General features: G+C 38.3%; 1 protein-coding gene across 4 annotated transcripts in view; it reads left to right on the forward strand.

Moving 5' to 3' along the window:
• Positions 1–98: 98 nt before the first annotated feature.
• The window catches only part of VTI1A (vesicle transport through interaction with t-SNAREs 1A), a 256910-nt gene continuing 239410 nt past the window's right edge, over positions 99–17598 (forward strand). Inside the window, exons 1-3 of one of the 4 annotated variants that reach the window (XM_014250458.2) lie at positions 99–280; positions 6847–6905; positions 11167–11277. In XM_014250458.2, the coding sequence (XP_014105933.1) occupies positions 187–280; positions 6847–6905; positions 11167–11277 (264 nt within the window). In that variant the 5' untranslated portion in view covers positions 99–186. The remainder of the gene's footprint in view (positions 281–6846; positions 6906–11166; positions 11278–17598) is intronic. The other 3 variants (XM_014250459.2, XM_005520740.3, XM_005520741.3) reach the window with 3 other exon arrangements.

The raw sequence follows: 17598 nt of genomic DNA on the forward strand, positions 1-17598 counted from the left end.
GCGCCAAGGCCGCCCAGGGGCTGTCGGGACGGCCGAGAGGATCTGGGCCGTGCCGGTTAAAGCACCTGAGTTTCGCCCGGACGTGGGGCGAGGCGGCCGGGGGCGGGGTGGGGGACGCGGTTTAGGGTGGCGGAACACGGAAGCGCCGCGGTCCGGAGCGGCGGCCCCAGCAGCGCCATCGCCGTGATGTCCTCCGACTTCGAGAGCTACGAGCAGGACTTCGCCGTGCTCACGGCAGAGATCACGGGCCGCATCGGGAAGGTGCCGAAGCTGGTAGGAGGTGAGCGGCTGCTCTCCGCCCCCGCGGCCCTCGCTCCGCAGGCCCGGCCGGCTCGTCTGTAAGCGCCGCTCCGGCTGCCGGCGATGGGAGCGCAGGGCGGGGGCGGGAGGGGCGGCGTGGTTTTAGTGAGGTCTCGGCGTTCCCTCACCCGAATGTGTCTCCTCGCTCCTTAAGCAGCACAGCCACCTCCCTGCCCCGGCTCTGTCCCAGCGGCGAGTTATTTCTTGACGTGTATTAAGAATACTCTGATAAAATGTTTGCTGGTCACCTGTAGGGATCAGCCCTTCCCTTCTGCCCGGCTCTGGGGCCACGCGAAGTTACGCCGGCGCACCTGAAGGGCTGAGCAGAGCTGGTGGGGGATGTTCCCTGTACCAGCATTGCTCCTGAATCCTCTTTCTGGTGATCATGCCACAACATCACTAATGGAAATCAAGTCTTTCTCCTGTGGCACAGACAGATTTTGTGCATGACTTAATCTGAATTATTATTTTTGTTGCCTACTGTTCATACGTTTGATTTGGATAATTGTGGTGACTCACATGCAGGACCAGATTCAAAGAAATTAGTGTTCATTTACTTTAATGTGTTTGTCAGTAGCCTGCAGCGTTCATGGTCTAATTCACGATGTATCCCTGCAGTAGAGTCAATACTGTCTGTAAGAGCAGAAAGATGAAAATTATAATGTTAATCAGCCTAGCTGACTCTTCCAGCACATAGGGATCAGTGCCCGACTACAGTGTGGGATGGAGGGAAGCTGACACTCTGGTTTTCTCATCTGTTCCTCTTGTAGCTCAGCTTAATGCCTCTTCTGTTTGCAGCTTGTTTAATACTTCTGCCTCTGCTTCTTCTGCATATTAGCCAAAAGTTTGGGACCCTTAACCATAAGAGTGGATACTATATAAGAAGGAAATGAACAGGTACCAATGGTGTACTTTTCCATATGACTAAAGGAAAAGGTATCATACGTCCAGGACCAAATAATAACATCCTACTTTTAGAGTGGGAAATGCATCTGATGAAATAGTGACTCTAAACAGAATTTGAGGTGGGTGGTCAACTAAAATGTGTGATCTCAGGGGATTTTGAATAAAAATCCTTTTGATTCTGCAAGGTTATGTCCAATTCTAATCTTAGCAAGTTAGAAAGTCTTCTGAAAAAATAGAGTTGAGTTCCATGGTTAAAGGAAACTGTGCCTTTTCCTTGGCTTAACAAAGATGTTTTGCTCTTGATCTTAACAGCAAGGACACAGGATAATTCAGTCAGGAGCTGCATCTGAGGTGGAAAATTTGTCTGTTTTCTAATAGAAACTTACAAAATTAAGAAGGGGAGAATCAGAGTTCCTGTGATTGAATTCTAGAACTGGTGTAATTTAATTTGCTCAGAAATTGTATTTAACCTGTAAAGGGGCACTGGAACCATTTACTGAGAGGATGCAGGGAGTTCTTCACAAAGGCTTCTTAACCTTTGAGCAGTAAATTTAAGGATTTTTGGTAGGAACGGGGAGACATCATAAATACACTACTGGCTCATCCTCTAAAAATCAATAGTGCTGGACTGATTTATAGGAAAAGAGAGATTTAATTCCGTAATTGTAAAGAATAGAGATGTGAGTTCCTAATTGTATAGATTTTGGAAGTCATCAGAATCTGTTGAATAGTAGGAAGAATATTCTGAATAATAGTAGTGCATTTCCATAATCCTTTCCTTGAATCAGTCTCCCTTACTCACTTAGGGAGATTTTGGAGCTTAAATAAAAGATGTTTTAAGAATATTGGCCTAAACAGAGGTGTAGGCTAGAAGCAACAGGCTTTGAAATCATCATTCTTTCATGAGACCATTAGGAGAATACTTTTTTAATAGAATTTGCCATCCTCTCAAAGGACACAGAATGCATACTCCCTGCAGGACCAGTAACGTGGTACTGGGCTAAATGAAATCAAAATAAGAAAAAAATTTTGTGGGTTTTTTTTTCCCCCACATTATATTTGATGTTGGTCATACATGGTTTGAACTGACTTGCATTATAGCTGCTTCTTGCACTGTATATTTATGGCTTAGCTATTGCTTCTGTTTTCAGGGCTATTCTGTCTTTCATCAGGAAAAATATTTTCTATGTCTTCAAAACAAACTGCAGTCTTAGCTAACAGAGGCATTTGACCACCTGGAAAAAAAATCTCTGATTATACTGAACACTTTATCAGAAATATTTTAAATACACATTTTTCCCTTGTTTCTTAATAGGAATATTTGCAAGATCTTTGCTTCTTCATCACCAGAAGTTCCAGTTAGTTCTTGTGGCGATGGCTGGGACAGCCTCAAAAAGAGGATTATGAGGTGGGAGGGGAACATGAGGTGACAGTTTTCAGCAGCAGTGATTTGAGAGAGATTGCTGATGGCCTTCTTCCTCCCCGCTGGAAGAAGCAGGATGAAAGGTGTAAGGACTTGTGCCACTCTGCATGATCTCCTGAACTCTAGTGACTGGTTATTTCCCTCTGCTGCCCAAGATGGACCCGCTGTAACAGAGAAATGCTGGTTAATCGGTTTTGCAACATTCCTGCATTCCGTGTTGTCAGGACATGATTCTGTCTTGTGTTCTAGGAGGATGATGCTCAGCAGACAATCCTGTTGTCACAAATGCATAAGTAGCTCAGCAAGAAATGTAACAAAGGCTCTCTGATACTACAGAAACAATAAGCAGCAGGGACAATAGAACGTCTCTGGAAGAAATGTCTTCTGTTGTTGAGGCAGACATCACCTGGAGGATTAAAGAAAGTTATAAATAGAGAAGTGCCTTTTAAATAGATTTTCTGTGATGCTGCTGCAGGTCTTTGAAGAATGAAGATCATTGACTGATGTGTTTTATTAATGCTCTTTGGTGTTTCAGAGAAACATCTGTCTTGTGATTTGACCAAAAATTCATATAAATTTTCATTTCTTGGTATGGAAGAGAGTTTTATCAGCACAAATGGTGATACTTAGTATGTTCCCAGCACAGTAGCCTCTGGGTTGTGATGGCTTTGGAATGGAGTGCTGCCATTCTTCTGATTCTTGGTATCTGCATTTTCTACTGGGCAATCAAAGTGCTGCATTTCAGTTGCTAACAGGTTTAGCTGAAGAAAGCCCCACCTTTAATTTTCTGTTGTACTCCTGTACTGAAGTTTACTGTCTCAGTTTCAGGTATGGCTCATTATGTTATGCCTCTTGAATGCAGTTTTATAATCCAAAGAGAGAAATGCATGTATTGTTCCATTTATCTCTGCTGTTGGATAGTAACTTCTGGCAGCGGTGAACACCACGTGAGTGAGCACAGCACCATCTGCAAGTGGTCTGTGAACTGGAGCCCTTTGTTATTCAGTCTCTTCCTCAGCATGTACTGATGAAAAGAAGCAATTCCACAAGCAGTGGGACTACTGAGTCTTGATCCAGGTTTTTTTAATCTCTTTGTTGACTTTGAGATCAAACCAATGCTGTGTTATCTTTACAACCCCACAGATTGTAAGGATAGACTGATTACCACCTTTCTGTAACTGCAGTATTTTGGGACACAAGTGACTAATGCCAGGGCAAAGCTGAAAAAATTGGGGAAAATGTAGTGAAAACTTGTTTCTTTTAAGAAAGTGATACAACTTTGTGTACAAACAGAGAACAGATTTCTTTTCAATCCTACACAGAGGAAAACCCCCTTTTGTTTCCAGTCCTTATCCATAGTTTGTCAATTTCATCACTTTAGTTATACAAACTATGTGTTTGTATGCTATTTTGTTTGGGACGTTCTGTCTAGCAATGTAGGGAAAAATTACATTTACATATATTTGATCGAGCATTGTTTTTTATTTTCTCTAAAGGATATTTGCATTTTCAATCAAAACAAAAAGTTATAAAACACCTTTTTCTTCATTTCCTGTGGAAGTGTATTTAAGGAGGTGATTGAGTAGGCAGGTTGCAGTCTAATTAGTCTAAGACTAATACAGTTGGTAATATGAGCATCTTTAATTGGACTGTAAGTTGTTTGTCCTGATCTACTTGATTAGTGGCAAACTTCTCTTATCCAGAGGAACTCCCTTGAATCTCACTTTCAGTCTCTGAGCAGTTCATCCTGTGAGTGTTGTCCCCCTTCCTATGGGGATTCTGGCTGTGAAATAAGTTGTTTCCTTTGCTTAACCATTGAAGTAAAGCTGAAAATAGATGCTTTGGGAAACATGACTACTGGTATTGTGTGCCCTAGAGGATCAGCAGTTGCAACAAGTGTTGCTGCTCTCCTGGAAGTCTGTGAAGATCCTGCTCCAGAGCTGCAGTGCTGGGATGTTGCCATGTGCCTGCTCACATATCTGTATTTGAAGGAAAAACAGAGGCAGTTGTTCTGGGCACCATCTGGGTGATTATGTACCTGGGCCAGTGTTAAAATCTGGAGTTGGGTTAAAATTTAGTTAACTAAACCATTGAAGATCATTTGAATACCCTCGCCTCCTAATTTTATGGGAAAAGTTTTAGCAAGGCCGCCTTCTGTACTAAGGATTTTTCCTTACAAAAAGTCTGTGGCTACATTTGTCTGTGGGTCAGTAAGATTTTACTGGCTAGTGGAGTGCTGAGTAGTTCTTGTAATCACAAGTAGAATTTTCTTAGCATGAAATACCTTCCAAAATCCCCCCACTTTATATCCCTGAATTTCAGGTTATTAAATGTATATGAAAATTGTGATCCAGTACCACTCAGGGAAATACCAAAAATGCTATAGTACATTTATTTGCTGCTGCTATATTTTAAAATTTCATTTCAGCTTCAATAAAATGGTGTTGTGTATTTAATACCTTCCATTGTTTTTATTTTTGTCCGTCATCATCTTGCTAACTTCCAAATGAAGGAAAGAACAGAGGAGTTTTGGGATATGAGAATGGAAGTATAGTTGGTGGGGGGGAGGAGGCTGGAGGGGAAGGGGCAGGTTTATTTTTTTTTTTTTATGTTAGGAAGATAAAGTGCTGAGTTTTCTGGCCTGGGTACCATCATGAGAACCTGATGGGGAATTAAAGGAAGACATTGCAGAAAACTAAAAGTGCTACACAAAATATTTCCTGCATCTTCTGCTGTGGTAGAATCTACCAGACGTGGCAGCATGAATTCCATATTTGCAGGAAAGATGGTCCTAAGCCTGATCCTCTCTGCAGGCAAAGCTCCAGTATATGTAACTGAGGAAGGACAGATTGTGATGTTCCTGTGTCCTTGAATGAGAGTGTAGAGTATTTTAGGTGAATGAGAAGATAGATGGATAGGCATTTCAGCCTGTGAGAAACTGAATTATATTCCTGTATTAAAGTGGTCTCCTCATGAAATTCAATTGCTTCTGGAATCCAGAGGATAGAAGAAAGTCCCTTGTGTTTTTTAATGTGTCAGTTCCAGGATACAAAGAGATCATGTGGAAGAGAAGCAAGGGGATTCAAAAGCTCTGAGGTGTAGAGATACATGATTAAGTCTTGTGCCAACACAGACTTATCCATCGTGACCTCTGGGGAGCTGTGGCTGGAGACACTTTGGCGACATCCACTTTTCATCTGCTTCATCAGGCAAACCACCAGTACAGACATCTCATGGTACTCCTGGTATCAAACAAACCATTTGTGTGTTCAGAGTTTTGTTGTTAACTTCATCGACACGATGGGTGGATTTAGAGTCTGAAGGCTGGAAGATGTGATGGTGGGATTGAAACCCTTGAATACCCACAGTAAAGAAGCAGTGTGGGGACATATTATCCAGTGTCTGAATATTTCAGTCCCCTTTCATGCTGTAGCAAGCCAAATTGTGAAGTGATTGGAATGTTTGTGATGATGTGACACTGAATCTCAGTTCTCAGGTCAGACTGGATTCTCTGCCTGCAAATGGATGGTTGGAGGCAGGTCAAGTCAGTCTCTGTAGCTGGGATTTAGCCTTGCTGGGGAACCTGGCAGATGGTGATTGCAATATATAGTTTAAAACTTATTTGAATTTTTAAAAATTGTCATTTTTTATTACTAATTTCCATTATTACTACTACTAGAAGACAGTGGCTTTCTTGTGGTTCATGTGGCATTCCATTTAATACCTGTTGAAGTAAAAGAAACAATTCTAGACCCAGCATAGAAGTAGGGAAATAGAAACATCATTTTTCTTCAGAATCTGAATTAATTTTAATTGGGATGCTTGGTTTTGTGCCTCTTATATTTTGTAAATGAATATGTTAAGCCTTTATTCTTAAATGTTTTTTTTTTTTCCATTTAGTGCATGTATGGGCCTTCTCATGCATTTGTATACACCAGCAAGTGCCTGCTGAGGCATAATTCCTACAGCTGAAGCAGCTGTTAAGTGCTTTCCTAGATATTAAATGCTGCATACCAGGGCAGAAGACTTCAAGGATTTTCCAGTCTTTTTTTGTCTTTTTTTTTTAATTACTAATGGGTGTATGACCATATGTGAGGATGTCACACAGAATAAATCTAGAATCTGTTTTAGCTGATACATAGAATCTTTTGGAATGGTATATTTTTCTTTCATGGTAAGAACACAATTACATTGGTATTTTCACAATTCTGTTTCAGATGAGAAGAAGCAGATGGTTGCAAATGTTGAGAAACAGCTCGAAGAAGCGAGGGAATTGGTATGTTCTGTCTTCTCATATGTTAACTCCAAATTCCTAACAAAAATAATAGGATCATTGATAGTAAGATTTAACACCCATGCTGTAAAAATACTTAACAATGATATATTAGAAAATGAAATAATAGTCTTGAAATAGTTCTTATTTGAAGATATGAAATACAAGAAGAGTGTATCTTTTTTTAATCCTGTGTTAAGTGATGCAAGGTTTGCACTATTGCTATAAGTCAATAAAAAGTTACAGACTTAGACGTGTGGATTAGGTCTTTTACTTTGGGAATGGAATTAAATATTTACACACTATGACTGTTTTTGGCTTGTAAGACCCAAGCACCTACTTAATTTCATCTGTCAGAATGTCTTATAGAGCAGTAGATCTCTTTTTCCATTTTCCAGGTGAGACATAGGGGTGAGGACAAAGGTGCCATGACAGTGTGGGTCACTGATCCAAGAAGAGTGTAGGTGTTAACCAGGCAATAGTTTGTGGTTCACACTGACAGAAAAGCCCCAGAATGTGATGAGCAACATGTGTTAAGCAACTGTGACTCTTTTATTTATTTTGTTCCCATTACAGCCTGTCCTGTCTTCCATATGGGAGGAGTGTAAGAGTAAAGTTTTGTAGATGTGGAGTAACAGAGCAAAGGCACTGATGACAGCTGAGATTGTCTTTTTATCATGTGGCCAATAGTTCCTTACCTGAAGTCGCTTTCGTTTATTGCTTGCAAATGGGTTTAGTTTATCTAATGTTAGAAGTGTAATCTGAAAGTTAGGATAGGGAAAGAAATTAGCTTTTATACCCTAGAATTTCTTATAATGGAAAGAACTTGAATCAATTATTTGGCTACTAACAAAACAATAAAATTAATTTTTTGAAGTAGCATGAGAAGAAAAAAGTCTGGCGACTGTTCACAGGGATACATGGTGCTTTTGGTTTAAAAACAGAATTAGTCTTGTAGACCACAGATTTGGTGGTGAAGATAGTGAAGCTGGATCTTGGAATGACCTCCTGCAGTTTTGCCTTGTGAGGGTGACAAGGCACCTAACCTCTCTGATTTGGTATTCCTAGTGAGAAACATGGTAAAATTACTGTCTTATTTAATGAGAATGTTCTGAAGATACATGAAGGCCTTTTGGGCACTTTCATATTCATACAGCTGCAAAAAATAGAAATCTAGAAATGTTTTTCAGCTTGTTTTCACTACAAATTGACAAAATGGCAAAGGAGCAGTACAGAGAAGCTCCAGTGTGGGTGGTCGTTCGAATTTGGTTTTCTACTCCAAGTAGATTGGAAGGAGCAGAAACTGAGTTAATGGCTTCTTACTTCTCTTCTTATGTCAGAAAAAGATCATCTAAATTTCTATTTATTACAAGATTAAAAAATAAATCCAGTATCTGTATTTTTATCCTAATGATGATCTTCATTTAATGTACTGTTTTTTCTTTCACACTTTTGTTTTATATCTTTAGATACAATTATTTGCTTTAAGCAATTACCCAACATGTTTGTGATTAATGTCAAGGCTTGGGTTTAGAAATCAATTTGAACAAACCTGCTAATAACAGAACTGATTGAGAAGATCCCCTTTTAAACTAGAGGCTACAATAGAAAATCAAAAGAAACCTAATTTGTTGCTGCTGATACTCTTCATGCATTGGTTTGCTTCATTGACTTGCATAGTCAAAGCTGGGATTAGCTGATTTTGTTTTATTTCCTACTTGGCTAGGAACTAACACTCTCATGTATTATAAATATTATTATAGAGATAATTTATTTGTATTCACTAACCAGTGATGGTTTTAAAACACTGTCTGCTCTGTTTGGGTAAAATCACTGGTGTAATTGATTTTATGTCTGTGCAGAACTGACATGAAAACTTTCAGACTCCCAAGCTGCCTTTTCAAGCCAGAGCTGTGGAGTAAGAAATCTCTGGAGAGAAATCCTGTTGTTCTGCATCCAGTGTGGAGTATCTGATTATTATTTTTACCATGTTTTTAAGAAAGCTGATTGCTGAGCTAACCTTGGGGAAATTCTTTGAGTATAAAATCTAGCATATGCTAGAATAATTGTGATTTTTTTGAGTGAAATTCTACTTCTAAGAAGACAAAACTCTCTCTGTTACTTGCCTGATGAAGGACGCATCACAAAATTGTTGTGTTGCGAATGCTGCGTTATTCATGTCTTGCGTTTTTTAGTTTAGACCTCAATTTTAGTTCCATGGCTTCAGAATCAGAATAAAATAGTGAAGCTTACAAGTTTCTTAAAATGCTAGCAGCTGATTCCAGAGTCCAGAACAGACTCATATGAAGAAGTTCCTGGGGGAGGAGGAGACTTATTTTGGAGTGGACAGCATCAGCCATGCTACTTTGTTGTATTTTGGAATGGAAATATGAAGGGCTGCTCTGCTTTTGCTTGTTTATGAAAGATACATTTTTTTGACCAATAATATAAGTTCTGAAAATGGAAATGCATGAAATTAGGTTGCATTTAGGTTCACACTTTCTTGGACCACTATCTTCTGTATAGCTTCTCATGGAAATTTCTCAGCCTAGCCAGAAAATGCACCCGTTTAATCTCATGATGAAAACATTGGTTTATATTGGTCAACCTAAATATGCTTCATCGTTATTCTTTGGAAATTACACTGTCTAATATTGACTCTTTAGAAGGAACATTTTAGATTTCATGGACCACAGTCAGATTGTTGGTGCAAATTCTGGATTTACCAGTAGCTGCTTTTGTTTTTATATAATAGACAAGAATTGAGACTTCATTAAAATTTCCCAGCCTTGCACACACACACACACACACACACACACACACATATATATATAAGAGAAATGTTTATAGAACATTTGAGATCAAATATATTAAGATGAAATTGATAAGAAATAAGCTATTAATTCCAGCTATTGGTTTAATTTATAATACCGCTTTGGAAAGTTAAGCCTGAGATAAAGAACTGGGTAGAATTAGAAATTGCTTTGTGTGTTTCAGCTCATTAGTGACTATTTAATTAAAGTCTGCTTTATAGTTTATTATTGAATATAATTTTGTATAATCAGAATAGATCAGGCAAAATGACTTTTGAGTATCTGGCAATTCCATTGATTAAATTCAGATGCTTTTCTTATGATATGAGGATGAAATTTCAAAGTGTAAGCAAGTGATTACATAGGAATAAATTCTGGCAGTCCCTTGTGAAGACCTGCAGCCAGTAGGCTGGGATCCTAATTGAAAAATATTTCTGCTTCTGTGCCATATTGCTCAACCAAGACCAGTAGGAGGTGAGTAAATATTGTTTCAGGTGCCTAGAGCAACCAAAGAGAGGTAATCTTTTATCTTTTTTAAGTAAATTGGAAAGATTTTAAAAGGCAGGTGTGGAATTCTTCTGCTGCTCAAAATAGAATTCCTGGACAGACAGCACCATATAAAGCAGGCTCCAAGACACAGTGGGCAGGTAATTAGCAGCCATCATTTAAAACTTTTGCTTTGGTGTAGTGCCATATTCTTGCATTTCAGGCCCCTTAGAATTCTGCATGTCAAGAATAAATACAAAAAGCTTCTGAAAGGTATAATATGTCTCTAATTTTTTAATCCATTTGACTGTATGCAAGTTCTTGAGTAGCATTGTCATTAAACCCTGGAATTCAGCTATTTAATATACTCATATATATAGATTTGGGATATAGATTCAGGTAGCCAGTTCAGGTTATGTAATTCTGCTGAGTTAGCAATGTTTAAAGAAAAAAATAATTAGTTTACTAAACATAAGAATTACTTTGTTAAACATACAGGCTGGTGGTAAATAAAACTTTAAACATGCATACATACATACACACACACACATATATATATCTATGTATAAGTAAAATACCTTTTTTAGCCAATGGTTTCCAAAACTGCACAGCTAGGTGGAGATAGGCTTTCTTTTGAACCATGCTCATTTGCAGGAATTATCCTCAGTTTTACTCTTTCTTTGTAATAAGATGTATTCATCACAGTTGGAATTGAAATCCAGAAATGTTTAGCTTGAGTCATTCCAAATGAGTGTTAGTAATATTAATGTTGTCACTTGTTTCTTGACTTAAGACTGTGCAAAGATTTTGATGAATCATTTGTACGTTGCAGAATAAGCAACTTTTGTCCTTATAAAGAAGGAATATTTCTTGAACTTAGGTAGATTTCTTGAATGTAGGTAAATTTGCTCTTGCTTTATTTAACCTTTTGATTTATATACCTCCTCTTTGTTTTTACTTTTCAGCTTGAGCAGATGGAACTTGAAGTTCGAGAGATCCCACCTCAAAGCCGAGGAATGTACAGCAGTCGAATGAGAAGCTACAAACAAGAAATGGGAAAACTTGAAGCTGATTTCGTGAGTTTTTAACATATTACATAAAGAAGGCATCTCTAAGAATTTTTAAAATAAAACAATGCAGTTATTCAGGCAAATGAGAGGGTATTTTTGATCTTTGTGAGAGATAAGTTCTGCATATATCTTGCTATGTATGTGGACAGATGAAAACCAAACTGGGGAAGAGAACCTTTTCTTTTAGCAGCAGTCCCATACCAATATTCCAGTTGTTAGCCTCCTGTCCCTTTACCCTGGAACTCTGTTGTTTCTCTGTCATTAAACATTGTGAGTGTCAGTGATGTATGCAAAATAGTCATCTTTTAATCCTATTTCTCAAAGAATGACAGCTTGTAGTAATGTGAGCAATAACATGAAAAGCAGTATCTCCAATCTGTGGAATTTTTGAATGTCGTTTACCTCATGTGCACTTCATTTGTTAGGCACTGTGTTTTCTTTTCCATTGCACTTAGATTCTTCTTGGCCTTTGTACAAATTGGTTATAAATACTACACTTTTTTGAGTAATGGATGCAGACTAGCAAGATTCCCTTGTCTAGGGGCTTCTGCTACAGTTATCAGTCCTTTTTTTTTGTGACTGGGATTTGCACTGAATAGATTTACATAGAGACAAAACTGTTTCCTGTAAAATCCTGAAAAAGTTCAAAGGGATTGCAAAATGTAGGAAAATGCTATGTTAATTGGCAGCAGCTCAGTTCCTCCAGGGTAGGGAGAAAGAAATAACTAGTGGCAGTATTTTCCATTCACTGGAGAGCTGTGAATTTCCTCAGGTTGCTGGCAGCAGTTTAATCCTTCAGGGGAGGGGAGTCAATGTTTATACCTGCAGCCAAGAAATCCAGCTGACTGTCACTCCTCTGTGTTTCTGCCAAGTTGAGCAGTTGCATAGAAATGCATGAGAAGATGGTTGCCGTAAAGTTTGAGGAATGTTAGAATAAAAAGACTTGCATTAAAATTTTGAGGCAGTCTCATCTGTTCCCCTGTAGGAATTATGTGTGGCCAAACAGTGACTTCCCAGAGAGAGCAATTTCTGGACCAATCGTGAATGCTGTTTATGTTCTCAGATGTGTGAAATTTGCTGTCAGCATATATTTGTTCCTGGCCTATTTTTGTATGTAGGTAGATGGTGGAATTCATACTTTCATATTCCCAAGAAAGTGAAAATGAGAGAGCTCAGAACTGAACACTATGTGGAAGAAGAGAAATGAGTGCAAGGAAACGCATCCTAGCACTGGAACTTAGATGATCACAAGAACATAAGTTTGTGCTCAGAGTGAAGAAGCAAAAACAACATGAGAAAGAGGAAAACAAAAACACCTCCAAATCCAAGGATCTTCAGCAGAAGAACAAGGAAAGAAAATTACGTGAAGGGTGGAGCAAAATGCTAGAAAAAAATCTCACTTACATAGAAAATAATGGTGTTACACTTAGATGCCTTATGTAGTTACGGTTTCTAAGTACTAATATTTTTCTAATTTAGTATATAAGGATTTAAGACTCTTTTTGGATTATTATCCAGGCAAATAGCAACTTGTTGGAACCTACAGAACAAAATTAATTGCAAAAATTACATACTTCAGTGCACAGTCTTTTTCATTAAGTTCTGTATTTCACACATAAAGTGAATACAGAACCAGTACTAATAGTTTTATTTTATATTCATTGATAACATGAGAATTGATCTTGTGATTATTTGAATGCCTTATAGCATCTGAAAATTTGTGCTCACCCAAACAGCTATGGAAAACAGCTGCATAGCAACATGTTTAAAGCTAGGAGAAGGAAACATGAGGTTTGTGGACTGTTCATTTGTCCATTCTTTACTGGCAGGGTGGACAACATTAAAGTTTATTTTTGATATTTAATATGTAACTGGTGAGTTTATTTTATCTTGAGCAGTGTGTGTAATAATGACAAAATGCCATCACTGTAATATTATTTATTAGGTGCTGTGGCATCTTTGTGAATATGTAGGGTTTTTTTTCTGACACTTTACTATGTTGAAGTGCATTCTGAAAAATACAGATTTAAGCTCTGTTGAGCTGTACTTAGAAAAGTTACTCCAAACATGGTTTTCCATCTCTGACTTTGTAATCAAATAGGAAAAAGTTGCAAATAGGAGATTTATTTCCTCTTATTGCTAATCTTCGTTGGTTTGAGACTTAGATTTAGGTGTCTGTGCTCTGCAGTCCAGGGGTGCGTGAAGGCAAAGGCATCTGCCCTGTGCACTGTATTGCACATGCTTAGCTGGTAACACACTAATTGCAGTAAATCATATCCAAGGAGAAAAAACCACCTTGCACTGCCTTAGCCTTCTCTCTTGAAGAGGAGCAGTTACAAAGGACAAAAGGATAGCACAATTTTGTCTTTTAAAGTACTCAGGAAGCATAGCACTGTGAATACTGATGGGGAAAATGAACAGAACTGTACCTCAGCTTTAGGCAGGAGTGGTTTCTGGTGCTCACCTCAGTGTCTTCCCTGGGGAGAAATATCAGAGCAGGACATGAAGTGATGCTTCTCTGCAGAGAAGCTGCACACATCTCAAAAATCCAACCTTCAGGCTTGTGATAAATGTACTGAAACAGAATGAAACTGATAAGTCTTTTTTCACTTGCAGATGTAAATCTTTGGTTTATTACCTCATTTTCAATAGCACATGCCAGGCCCTTCATTTCTGTAGGGGAGTTGGTCCCCGTTAGGTCAGAGAAGGTGTGGTGGGACCTGCAGGGCCCGTGATTGCGCTGGCGGCTCTATCTTGTGGCCCCAAGTGGAGTTGCACATCGCAGTCTTGTGCTTTCCAGGCTGCTCCATGGCTTGGGACCACCTGCAAAAGAGTTCCTGAAGCTTAAAACAATCTTCCTATCAGAAGTCTTTTTCCTGTATCTACCAGTGTGCCATTATGCGTTTTAAGCTTGTAAATACTATTTTTCTGGCTATTTCAGATGTAGAATGTCCCATGGTGCCTGTTTGAAATTCTGACAGCAAAAGAAAATATTTTAATATATGGACTACAGATGTTTATTCATTCAAATTCAAAGCATTTTATGTTAATTGTTACCTAAAAGTAAAGTTACCTTTAAATAGTGGGGATATACAGTGGTAATAGGCTTTCAGATTTTATAAACATTACTTTGAGCTAAATCTGCCCCAGTCCATGTGAAAATGTGACTCTTAAACCTAGCAAATATGTGTTTATTTTCTAGCATTTGTACCCATCCCCAGGGTTCCATGTATTGGCTCAATGTCAGGGCACCATAAAATAAAAAAAATAAAGGCAGGCATTTATTTTCCTGAAAAGCTTACTGCTGGCATGTAAGGCATTCAAATAGATGAGGAAATATAAAAATCTTGTAAGATCACATTATACAGTAATATTCACTTTAAAAAAATGAGTATTGCACAATCAGTGTTGAAAATGAGATGAAAATATTGAGAAAGAAGAAATAGCCATCAAATACAGGAGGCAACATAGGAACTGTTCCTATTCTGTCAGCGGTACAGAGGTAAATCTTGCAGGTAGCATTTGTTATCAGGTCAGGAGACAGTGCTCATTCCTTTTAAAGCCTCAGAATTGGTACTGATTTAGGTAATGTTGACTTTAGAAATATTTAGAAATACATAAAGAATAACCTTTAAAAGAAAAATAAAAAGGAGGGTGGGGAAAATTTGCAGATACATTGATACATTGTACAAAACTTAAATAACATTTAAACTTTTTTGGCATTTTACAGTAGCGTCAGTATTTACATATTTACTATATTTACAATTTATACCTCCTGCAGGTTCTGTTTAAGATCATTGTTAAAATTTCAGCTGCTGTTAAGCATAAAAACATCTAAGAAGATAACCAGTGGAATTTCATTGGATAAAGTTAGCTCTCTTGTATGACTTTCAAATACTACCTGAGTCCAGAAGCTCACCTGAATAACTCATACAGCTGTGTTTGTTTTTTGCAAATACCACTACCCCCATTTCAGGTTCAGTCACCTACCCAGACAAATAATCATATGGCTGTAAACATAATGAAACCATTTGTCAAATGACAAGTTGCTGGCTGTATCTTTATGGCTAGGTCTCCAGTTTGAACTAAAACTTAGAGACTCGACTGTTGCTACTGGGTTATTTTGATTTGTAAAGCAAGTAGTCTAATAGTGTTTTATACTTTCAAAATTGTGAGCCATGTGTGGGACTGCTGTGTGTATATCTTTATTGTTGTATCCCAGCAGTGTTCTTAAAAAAAGGAAATTGGTTGTGCCAAAATATCATGTGGGCACAAGAACCTTGCCTGGGCAGGTACAGGTACGTTTAGTGAACCCTGATCTGTTAACACATTTTAAAACTTCTGCAATCAGATTAGTTCTCACTATGTGAATAGTGCAGCTCTTTTGAATGGGCTGTGGAGGATTTGTTTTAATGCACACAAGATAGAACGAAATTTCAGAAGAAAGAATTTGAATTATCTGGCCATGTACTTTGGCAATCTAATTTTGAAAAAGCATATTGTGAAAGAAAGTTCATTCACTGCCGTTTTTATAGATACCGTCACATTCTTGAGATTAATACTTACTCCTCTACATTCTACTCAAACTGCTCCTTACAGAAGCATTGTTTGTTTTCCTCTGTTGCTTTTCTAATAACTTCTGATATATTTGTCTGCCTGACTGTGGCTGAACATTAGGCCAGCTTCTTTTCTATAGAGGCTAACTCCACATTGTCTTCAGCTTGTTTTCACTTGTGTCCTCAGCCTGATGGGTTTGTGGTGGACAAAGGTGGAGGCATTTGACCTTCTGCAATTACTTGATTCTTGATTTATAATACTGCTATTTTAAATGGGGAAAAAGTGATACAGGAATACAGGAAAAAATGTTCTTTTTTTTTTTTTTTTTTTTTGTTGGTAACATTCAAGACCTAAGATGAAATACTTAGAAGTGGTATAACTTAGAACCCCTGTAGAAAATTTGCCATAAGTTATTTATGTCTTAAATTTATTTTTATTGTTTTGTGTGGAAGTATGAAGATGGAAGTAAATTTATTTCATAACGGAATTTGCTAGCGATGAGATGCTTTTCTGTGGAGGAAAGTGTGAAAGGTGGGAGTTAACCCACTTAATTTGTAATTAACCTAAAGGCCTAAAATGATCATCTTAGCTGAGATTCCTGAGAGGCCAGACCAGTGAAACACACCTTGCCTCCTGGGCTTTGTAATTCTGTAGGTATTGCTCACAAAGAATCATCTCGTGTTTGACCAATAAGTGTGTTACACATCTTGTAACTCAGTGTGTGAAGAGATAATATGATGGGTGAGGGCAGCCAAGCAGCAGATTTTTTAATGTCAGTAAAGCTATTGCCTTAACTAGATTCTTCTCTCAACCAACTCCCCCTTGACCCTCACAGGAAATTCTGTGTCTGTCTCATCTGTTAACACGGGGCTAAAACTGGTGACTTTTGTGGTGTCTCTTTGTTGGTCCTTCAGCAAGTTGTGGTGGAGGTGATGCACGTGATTTTAAGAAAAACCCATTTGTGTAGCTTAGACTTGGCTGACTGATTACAAGTAAAGGTGTTTTCAGGAAGTGATTTGGTGAGTCTTGTGAGTGGCTGGGAGCTGTGAATGGAAGGTGTAGCACACAGGGCGCTGTATGCATTCGTGCCTCTTTCTCCCTTCACACACAAAATGTTTCTGTACTAAATTAAGCTGAAAAGTGGTCTGTGTCAGAATGAAATCTTTCAGTAAAATGTGTTTTAAAACATGTAGCAGAAATTCAGCATGATATCAGCTCTGCCTTTTTCACTGAGCAGTCTTTCTCATCTGATAGTTTGTAGACATGTTCTGATTTCAGCCCTCATCAGCCTTTCCCAAGCAGAGAACTGCAATTTCTCTGTTTACCATGGAGTTTGTTCTTATTTTAAAACTTCTACTTCTCAAAATCGAAGAATTAAGTACGTTTGCTGGTTTTTTCTAAGAGACAGTGGAAGAAGCCATGTTCATGTAAAATTACTTCTAACAAGCTGATGAGTAAAGTGACTTCATGTAGAAAAGGTGAATGCTGGTTTGTGGGGGGGCACAAGGGGAAAGGTTTTATTGTTTCTCACTCCCTCAGTGATTTCTTATTCTACTCAAGTGATACTCCCATACCTGGTGTGCAAAAAGAAGCAGCCGTCGTCGTCCTGCTTTTGATAGCAGCAGTAATAAAGGTCCTATAGTTGAACATGGGTGTAGGAGGCAATGATGAATGAGGAAAAGAGTGTTTTCACTCTCTCTTCATTGTATTGCTCACCTGCACTCATTTAAGTAGAAGTTTGATTTTGTTTCTATCACGACCTAGAAACAT

This window comes from Pseudopodoces humilis, chromosome 9, assembly GCF_049639895.1.
Source record: "Pseudopodoces humilis isolate 2021_Gansu_Grassland_sample_001 chromosome 9, ASM4963989v1, whole genome shotgun sequence".
NCBI classification, from domain to species: Eukaryota; Metazoa; Chordata; class Aves; order Passeriformes; family Paridae; genus Pseudopodoces; species Pseudopodoces humilis.